Here is a 9925-nt window from a genome sequence, read left to right on the forward strand (position 1 = left end):
CTTTCCCTTTTTCTGTTCTAGTTTTTGTAGTGTTTAAAAAAATCAATAAAAAATCCCCTCCGGGGGCTTAAAAGAAAAAGAAAAAGCTGATGCCAGTGAAAGTTAGAGATAAGAGATGCTTCGTGCCTTACAGACAGGCAAACCCAGGTCTGCCATTGAGGATACATCCAGCAAGGAACTGCAGCCAATCACAGCTCCCTAAAAAATATACCTGTAAAACCTGGGCATTTGTAAACATGTGTTTGTCTCCTTTCAGACAGCAGCACCTGAGCTGTGCACCAGAAGGAGCCAGCATGTTGAAATGATTTCTTTAGAGTGATCCTTGACTTGGGCAGGAGCTAAGAGCTGAAGCTGCCTCTCTCCTACAGAGAGGCTAAGAGGAGGAGGCTTCTGAAGCATCGACTGCCACCAGGATTCCTGGAGAAGATGCCTTTTACAGCAAGGTGACTCAGAGAAAACAGATCAAGTGCTGAGTTGTTGGACAGCCTGACCCTTTCCCTTTTTTCACCCCAGAAAGTGGACTCACTTTTCATGCAAAGCCCATCGGTGCAGTTTTTGGAATCGAGCAGCATGCCGCTGCAGTCTTTGCCTCCGTTTTTGGGGGAGGGGGCCGTGCATTCTCGACTCCTCCAGTGCGTGCACTCCGTGCTGCAGGCAGACCACTTGCTCCATTCAGTCCAAGCTCCATCTACTGCAGTCCAGGAAAAAGACAATCCGACACAAAAAGAGGCAGCCAATCAGATGTCGACCAGCAGAAGTGGTGGGGGGAGGTAAGGGAGAAAATACTGTCAAAATACTAAGTGTTCAAAGGAGCAGGGAGCTGGAGTTCCCTTCTCCTAGCCACCTCTTGGTACCTCTGAACCTAACAAACAGATAAAATGATACGGTTAAGGAGAACCCAAAGTCTAATAGCTGCTTTATCTCAAAATTCTGGAACTTCCACACAGAAGATAGTACAAAATTTGAATGTAATTCCATGGTGATTTCCCCTCAGACAATGAGTCCGGAAAAACATCCAGGAGTGTAAAAACACAGTGAGAGTAATATTTCAAAAGGATATGCTATTTGATGTGTTTCAAGCATACTGTTCTCCTTCAAAAACAGCTGCAGCGTAAAAAAAGAATTCGATCCCTAAAACATGTACCTATTGCACTGAAACATAATTTGTTTCCATATAAGAGATTGTAATTTGATGTAAATAAGTTTTAATATGTTTTAGTTCAATATATATGCACTTTAGCGTGTGAATTATTTTGTTTACACTTATAGCTGTTTTGGAAGAAGAAGAACAGTACAGTCAACACATATCAAATAGCTTATCATCATTTTAAATAAAATTCTATCTCCCCCCCCACACACACACTTTTGCCCTTTTACCTGTTTCCTGGCTCATGTCAGTGGTGTGAGGTCCTTTGGGGACTGATCTTATTCCACCTCATACACACAACCTGGGACACATATTGTTTTCTAAATTCTGATGAGGAAATTTTTTCAAGTCTGAATTGGCAGATTTTACTCGTAGGGACTAGGGGTGTGCATTTGGTTTATCCAAACCAAAAAACCCTGAAAAATACCTCGCTGGCATTTTTTGGGTATTTTTTTCAGCCAGATCTGCCAGGACATTTATCCAGCTATCCAATATGGCTGAACCCAAAAAATCCTGAAAATATTTGGAATTTTTTGGGGCTGCTGAATAGCTGGCATTAAAGGGTGTTTAAAAGGATTGCAGTCCATTTAAACACCTTCCAGGTGAAGCCAAAGCTTGGTGAAGGCATTTAAAGGGACTGCATTCCCTTTAAATGCCTTTTCTCCCTCCACTGAAAATAACAGAGGATAGGAGCACCTTCTTTTGGGACCCATAGAATTGGACCCCCTGATCCAATGGTTTTGAAACCGGAGTTTTTCCAGGAGAGGTACCAGCAGCTATGTTGCAAATCTGGTGCCTCCACCTCAAAAAACAGCCCCCACAGATCCCTAGCTATTCCCAGATTGATTCTCCATTATATCCTATGGGGACCATTGACTATAACAATCCCCATAGGGTATAACGAAACTGAAAAATTTCGGCAATCCTGAATATTTACAGAATCTAAATACCACACAGGTATTGGGATTCTAAATGTATTTATATATTTATTTATTTAGACTGCTCCCTGTGGGCACAGCTTCTGATGTGCAATCCCCCCCCCATTTTTTCCAAGGATCTATCGGACCCCCCAAAATTCGGAATTTCTGAAAAATCCTGGATCCGAATACCACACCAGTATTGGGATCTGGGATTTTCCAGGAAATTCCAAATAATTTTCCGTTCAATATACCCAACCCGGAAAAAAAAACCAGAAAAAAATTGCACACCCCTAGCTATGACTATCCCCACATATGCTGAGATGAGAGAGAGCATGGTTTGCCCAAGACCACCTACTTAGTGGCTGAAGTGACATTTGAACCCAGAACTTCTCAGGTCACTATAATATCCCACCTCTTTCCATTTAAAAGCATGATATTTTTTTCTTGCAACCATGTCCTCCATTAATTTCAGAATATGTGCAATTCAAAACAAATACCAAATGTATTAAATCTAGTTCAAAATTTGGTTTGACTTGGTCCAGATTCCTATCATCATATGTTTGAATTTCTCTTTGAACTCCTAAAAGAATAACTGCAGATAATACAATTTTCTGAATTCTTACTGGCACCCCCACCTCCCATTAGCTTCCCTACTATATTATTTATCCTATTTTGCCCCTCCAGGCTACAAGTATTAAAAGATTATTCTGTTCCACAATTCCTTCCAAGAACACAACCCGCTGCTAGCAGATGCTGCAATGTTAGCTGTTCTTTCTCTAAATTATGTATCTCTCTTGGATTGCTATTCAACAGCATTCTCTTTGTAGGCTAAATCTTGTGTAAACTGGAATGTGGGAAGTTCCTCCCCCAGAGGTCTATTATTTTGAGGCAGCCCTAAATTAGGAAAGGGGGCCATGTTCACAACAACATTTGGAAACTGGCGGCTTCATTTCTAAAGCAGGAGTTCTCCCATATTTAGTTGCTGGATCCCTGGTGCTTCAGATATTCTGCTACTCTGGGCAGGGGGAGCGGTGGCACAGGGGATTTATCCTCTGGTTACAAGTAACATCTGAGATGAACAGAACTGCTGTCAGTTCTAGCTCTGCGCTGGTATGAGCTACCAGCCTTGTCCCCAGCTTGCCGTCCACCCAGCAGTTCGAAAGCTTCGGCGACTAGATAAAATGGGTACCACTCCTTAGAGAGGGTGGGCATACCAAACCCCCCCCCTGTGGGGGAGGTGTTAGCCGGCGAACGGAAGGTTCGGCTCGCAAGATCGAAAAGCCTAGAAGATCTCTTCGGCATCAAGAAGCCTGTAATGGGCCGTTCCGGCCAGGCGGTGGCAGTATGGCGCTGCGACCCAAAGAGTCCTGGAGAGGAAGAGCTGACGTCATCCAGCCAAGCCGAGTGGGAAAAATGCCTCCAGATCACGTCTGAGTTGCAACTGAGCAAATCCCCATCGGCTGCAAAACGTGTGCTATGTAAAGATTATATGTGTTGTCCTCCCTTACCCCTATAAAGCATTGTTAGTCCCTTGTGAAATGAGTAACTGTAAATTGCTCAGAGCCAGCAGCTCTGCAAGGATTGAGCAATCAATAAATTGAAAGATTATTATTATTATAAAATAAGGGTCCAACCCAACAGGTGAATCCATGGTATATTATATTCTGTTGTGCATTCTGTAGAACTCAAACAATTTTAGCTACTCTCTCTCATATATATATTTTTTCTTCCACTTGCTCTAGATAACCAGTTGGAGGATAAAACAGAATTCAGTGCTCACAGGACCAGCCTGTATGTTCCATCTGATTTGTTTTAAGGGTCTCACATCTATCTTTGCAATACTAGGCCTAGAAAAGAAGAAGAAAGGAGCTTCCCCAACTGTAGCAGATGGCTCAGATGGGTAAGCTCAGGACTGAGACATGTATTTATTGGATTTCTAGCCCATCTTTCCCTGCACAGCAGGGCTCAGGGCAGGTTACAACAAAAGGGATGGTTAAAAGCTGTGTGTGCGTGGGGGGGGGGGAGGCCAGGTCTCCTGAGCTGATGTTATTCTTTTAGGTCTCCCAAGAAGGTGCCTGGAGATGGATGCAATTCACAAAAGCAAGTTTCAATGGCTTAATCAGCGCCACAGAGGGCTGTGTATAAGCAATTTGCTTTGTAGGCACCAAAGGGCTGATTGCCATGCAGGGCCTTGAACAGGGTTTCATCGAGAAAACACCTGTGTCTCTTTGTAAAGGGTTTTCTCCAGTCTCAAGGATGCCAAACCTAATGGAACCCCTGGAGGGCAACCCCCACCCTTGCATGAATTCAAAATGCTTCCACCTACTAGTGCCCACAGTTTAAATTCCAGAGCTAGCTGAGTTTCCTCAAAGTAGGAAGAAGGGTTCCTCAAAGTATATCTGCCACCTCTCAGCATTCTCCTATCATTCTGCATTGCACCCTTCCTCGGTAATCTCTTTGGGGCTACTGAACTGGAACATCTCTGTGGGGGTGGAATGAGGGCAGTGTTTGTGTACATGACCTGGATGGAAATGGCTGCCAGTGGTCACTTACCTGGGCACATAGTGGTACAGGAAGTCTTTTGTAAGGACTGCCCATCGCAGACAGAGCCGCCATTGAGAGGTGCTGGATTGGTGCAGGTCCTGGTGCGCTTCTGCCAGCCACGGCCGCAGCGATTGCTACACAGGGACCATTCTGACCAGGTAGACCAGCCCCCGTTCACTGTGAGCAGGGAAGGAGATGGAAACATACATTTCAGTTTTAAAATCCAAGGAACAGCTGGTGATACAAGTATGCCCAGACCAAACTAATCTCGCGGGGAGGGCGGGGTACAAATTGAATGAATGAATGAATGAATGAATGAATAAATATCTTTCTGACTGCCCTCACCTCTAACAAGTCACCAAAGGCCAGTTTTCTATGTTACAGCCGCTCATGTGGGATATGCTCAAAACATGTCATGGTGGCTCATGTAACATGGATCTCCACCAGTTCTACCTGCATTTTAAATGCTGGCACTGGGTTGCAGACTTCAGAGCAATCCATGAGGAGAGCAGCTGTTAAATGGAGCCAAATCCATCCCTGTGGACATATTTCTTATTGCCTCTCATGAGGTAGCTGTAATAGAAGAACTGGCTCCCACCCATGCAGAAGCAAGTTAGAGGAATATCTAGGTTTCATGGACCTGATAATAGAAGGAAAACTAAGTAAAAACTTGTTCTTGACTCAGTGGGCAAAGCCACTCCTGTATGGAGGGAGTAGGATAACGACAAGGATGAAGCCAAGAGATGGACAGGCAGTGAAGGCAGGAACAGCCAATGGGGATGTCCTCCTCACTGACCCTGACTCAGGCCAACGCTTGAAAGAAACAGCAGCATTTCAGCCCTCAAAGGTCTCATGCATTTGAGGTGTGCACAACAAAGCCAGCAAACTCTTTTTTCTACATGAGACAACTCTGAAAAGTATCACAAGAGGGAACCCTAACCCTCCCCAGAAGGAGAACCTCAATGCTAAATAGTCTCCATTTAGAAATCAAGAATTGGGACTGCACCTCTGCAAAAACATACCTATTCAGAAAAAAAAGTGTACGCTTGGATTATTGAACTGGATAACCAGGTACTCCTTAGGGACACTGGAAAAGATTCCACAGTCCTATGCATACTTAACATGTGAATAAAATTCCATGGAGCTCAGTGGGACTTACTTCTGAGTCAACGCACACAGGATCAGGTTGCTGTCTGCATTTTAAAAGGCTGTTTTCTGCAGTATGTAGTGGTGGCAGAAAGTGCCATCAAGTCACAGCTGACTTAGGGTGACCCCACAGGGCTTTCAAGGCAAGAGAAGTTCAGAGGTGGTTTGCCATGGCCTGCCTCCGCATCACAACCTTGGTATTTCTTGGAGGTCTCCCACCCAGATAATTATCCAAATGTTTAATTAAATAGTATGTGTTGTGTGTCTTCTCTGTGAAAGTTGTTGTCATCGTTCAGTTGCACAGTTGTGTACGACTCTTCGCGACCCCATGGACCACATCACACCAGGCCCTCCTGTCCTCCATCGTCCTCCAGATTTTGCTCAACTTTATGTTCATTGCATCAATAACACTGTGAAAGTACCCCACAATAAACCCTGAGTACCTAACCACTGTCTTGACCTGGATAGCCCAGGCTAGCGTGATTGTGTCAAATCTTGGCAACTAAACAGGGTCAGTCTCCGAGTACTTGGATGGGAGACCACCAAGGAAGTCCAGGGTTGCAATGGAAATGCAGGCAATGGCAACCCACCTCTGAACTTCTCTTGCCTTGAAAACCCCATGAGGGGTCACCATAACTCGGCTGTGACTTGATAGCGATTCCCATCACCGCCACCTGGCCATTAAAGGTTTAGTACCATAGACAATGACAGTGGCTGTGGTGCTCCGCCGTTTGGCCACAATGTTCTTGGCCACGCAGGTGTAGTTGGCAGTGTCTGAAAGCCTGGCTTGCTTGATGATGAGGTTGTGGTCGATGGTTATCAGGAAGTTGGTGTCCTGGGAAGGATCAATCACATCCTCATTTCTCAGCCACTCCACCTAAATAGAGAGAAATGGGGAGAAAAAGTAAGCAGTGGAGAGGGGAGGCATGGTAGAAGTGTCGGGACAGGTAAGAAACAAAGGCAAAAGAGGCACAACACAGTATCATTAGAAATTTTAGAAAAAACAACAATGGAGTAATAGTATTGCTCTCTTGCCTGTTAACAGAACATTTCTCTCTGTGTGGATGTGTGGACATGAGCAAGCACACACACACACACACAATTTGGGCATATAGCCAGAGTAGCCAAAACCCAACAGATACACGGCTTTTGCTGGGTAAATACAATTTCCCTGCATGGACGCAATACCTAAAAGCTGTATTTACAAAGCTTCCTAAATTCTGAAGCAGTTATTGCATTTGGTAATAAAAATTCGTCTGGCTGTCACCCCCAGGAGGTTCTAGTACCATAAAGCACCTGGGCTTTGCTCATTGTTCAAGAGAAGGCCAGATTTTCTTACCCATAACCTTTCTATTTTTAAATCAGTTTCCATCTGCTGTACCAGCTGGTTCTGGAATGGCCCATTATTTTTTGCTAGAAAAAATAGCAAGGGACTAAGCATGTAATAAACTAATGCGTTTATCTGTATCCTGTCCTGACTTCTGTCAAGGGGCTTGGAGCAACTCTTTTACCCTGACAATATCCCTGCAGAGCAGGTTATGCTCCAAAAGAGCAACTCCTCAGGTCACTCAAGAAGGCCAACATCAAACACATGCAGCAGAATGAAATGATACAATGGACCATGCCTCTTCCGGCTGCAGGTGGAAGGAAATTCCATTTTTGAATGCTCCATCAAAAAAACAAACACAAAAACAGCCTGCAAGCAGAAACCGAGCATAGTGAGGAGTGGCTAGAACACTGCTCCCTGATGCAATAGGCTTTTGTTGTTGTTTTCTTAGATATTAAATTTTTAAATAGTGGAGCTGTGACGGAATTGAAAATCTGGAACCAGCAGAATGTTGAGATAGATCCCTGCTGAGTCACATGACATAGAGGGGAGGGGGCCTTTTGGCTGGAGCACTCCCTGAGTGACAGAAAAATGACCTAACGGACAGTTGGGTGAAGCAGTTGGAGAGTTGGACAGAGAAGTTAGCAGGAGCAGTCGGCTAACCGAGCTTTGAGAGAACAGCCTGTTAACAGTTGATGTAAAGCACTGTGGCTGAAGAGCACTCTGCACTGATTCCTCTGATATACCGAGGAGGGTAAAAGTATAAGACCTGAGTGGTCACAGACACCAGAAACACTGCTCCACAGGGACTTATGAAGTGGCTGAGTCAAGGCTAGAGTGTCTGGAGAGAGGAGTCTGGACGGCTGGTTAGATGACCAGTTAGACACAAAGGGGCCAGACAAATAAAAGCCAAAAATTAACTACTAAAGGAGTGACTGGAGAGTGAGATCTGAGTTGTGTGGTGTGAACTAAGGAACATCTAGGTACTGAACCAAGAGTGAAAAGCAGACAACCTAAGCCAAGGTAAAGTGATTTGTTTATTCAACAAAGTATCAGAACATCCTGTGTAAATATATCCCATCCCCCTGTTGAGTTTTCTGTGCAACAATAAAGTAACTGTGCGTTTTGAATGTTACAAGTATTGGTGCCTGACTTTCTGGGGAGCCATATACTGTGCAGTAGTCTTCAAAGAAGACAGCCTGAAATAAACAAACCCCGAAGAGAATATGATACATTGGGGGTGTAGAGGACTGGTCAGGAAAAAATAAAATCAACTCTGACTAGGTTCGGACACGCAGACCCTCACAGAACTGGGAGCATAAAGGGGGTTCGTGTCATAGGAGCATTCAAAAATGGTATCTTACTGCAGCAGACCGAGGTGGTAAAATCTATTCTACAGCCTCCTTCTGCTCCATAGACAGACCAGGGAGCTGGTCAGTTGTTTTCTTTTCTCTGAGTAATCTGTTGTTGAGTTGACGTTTTAATTGGTTTTATCACTCTATTTATTGCATTTATTCATTTGTATTGTATTTGTATCCAATGCTCCCTCTCAGCTGTGGAGTCTTGTGAGCAAAAATTCTCCTTTATGAGCTACTGGCATTACAGTTGTGAGTGAGCAATTTGGCTACTGCGTAAATTAGTTTACTCTGGAGCCATCCTTCCTGAGCTAAGACAAAAAGGTGTGAGCTGGAGGCTAAAAAACTATGAGCTAGCTCACACTAATTCAGCTTAGAGGGAACACTGTATCTATTGTATTTTAGATGTTGCAAGCTGCCCTGAGTCCCCTGTGGGGAGAGGGTGCGGGGTGGTACATAAATAAATAGGCTGCTGACGTTCTGTCCCAAAGTGCTGCCCAAAGCAGAAGTCCCACCCTTCCCTGTCCTCATCTATTTATTTTAAAAATTGTTTGCTTCCCTTCTGCCACTCTTGCCTCCCTGTGAGACCTACAGCTAGGCGATTAGATTCGAATCTGGGTTTTCCACAACCAAATCTAACATGCCAGGGTGCCAAAAAGCGGGGTGGAGGGGAAGGGGGAACGGGGCCTTGCATAACATTGTCCTACTATGCTAGGAAAAGCCTGTTGATCTTTCCAAGTTTCGACTGCTCATTTTCCCTCCCCAGAAAACAATTTGTTCTGTGTTTTCCTTTCAGGGGTTAATGCTGGAGAAGCCCATGTGGGAGGGAGGGAAGGCTGGGGCTGAACAGGTGTTGAGGTTAAGTACCTTATTAGGTGTCAGGATAACAGATCCGCTGCCTAAAATAAACACTTCTGCTGAATAATGAAAGCAGACGGGCCTCAGTGTGAGCCTATCCATCATGGCCCTGATCCAGCTGTGAGGAGAGACTCCTTTACCAGCTATAAACTGGCAAGATGTTAAGGTGCCAGCTCTTGCAGCTGGAACTTTACAGCAGTTATCTAGACAGAACAACAGGGCAGATGTGTGTGCACACGCGCGCACATGTGTGTGTGTGTGTTTGAGAGGTGCGTGCCGCGCAGAAGGTGGGGCTGGCCTGATATTTTGGGAGAAGGAATAGCTCCCAGTGATTTATTAATGGAGCAGAGTGGGAAAAACAGCATCTTTGCCTGCAATTATTCACCTTCATGATGTGCCTTCCGGGAAGGCACAGATGTGCCCAGCTGTGGGAGGAAGGCAGGAAGTTTCTAGTTACCAACTGCCAGTAAATTTGGGGAGGAAACCAGAGACTCAAGTCCATGTCTGATAAAACAAAATTGAGGAGGGGGGGGGGGAAGCTGGAGAGGTGATATTCCAGGAGGGTTTGAAACATTTATTCCAGCATCTATCCTAGAGAAGGGGAAAGTAATAGGCTTACTAAATGAAA

At 44.8% G+C, this 9925-nt stretch overlaps 1 protein-coding gene across 1 annotated transcript in view; it reads right to left on the minus strand.

The window, feature by feature from the left end:
- The window catches only part of UNC5B (unc-5 netrin receptor B), a 245701-nt gene that overhangs the window by 33103 nt on the left and 202673 nt on the right, over positions 1–9925 (minus strand). The window contains exons 5-7 of the mRNA XM_015422893.1: positions 6454–6634; positions 4621–4788; positions 527–691 (exon numbers count right to left, since the gene is read on the minus strand). Coding sequence (XP_015278379.1) covers positions 527–691; positions 4621–4788; positions 6454–6634 — 514 coding nt within the window. The remainder of the gene's footprint in view (positions 1–526; positions 692–4620; positions 4789–6453; positions 6635–9925) is intronic.

Source organism: Gekko japonicus, unplaced genomic scaffold, assembly GCF_001447785.1.
Source record: "Gekko japonicus isolate JY-2015 unplaced genomic scaffold, Gekko_japonicus_V1.1 scaffold49, whole genome shotgun sequence".
Lineage (NCBI taxonomy): Eukaryota > Metazoa > Chordata > Lepidosauria > Squamata > Gekkonidae > Gekko > Gekko japonicus.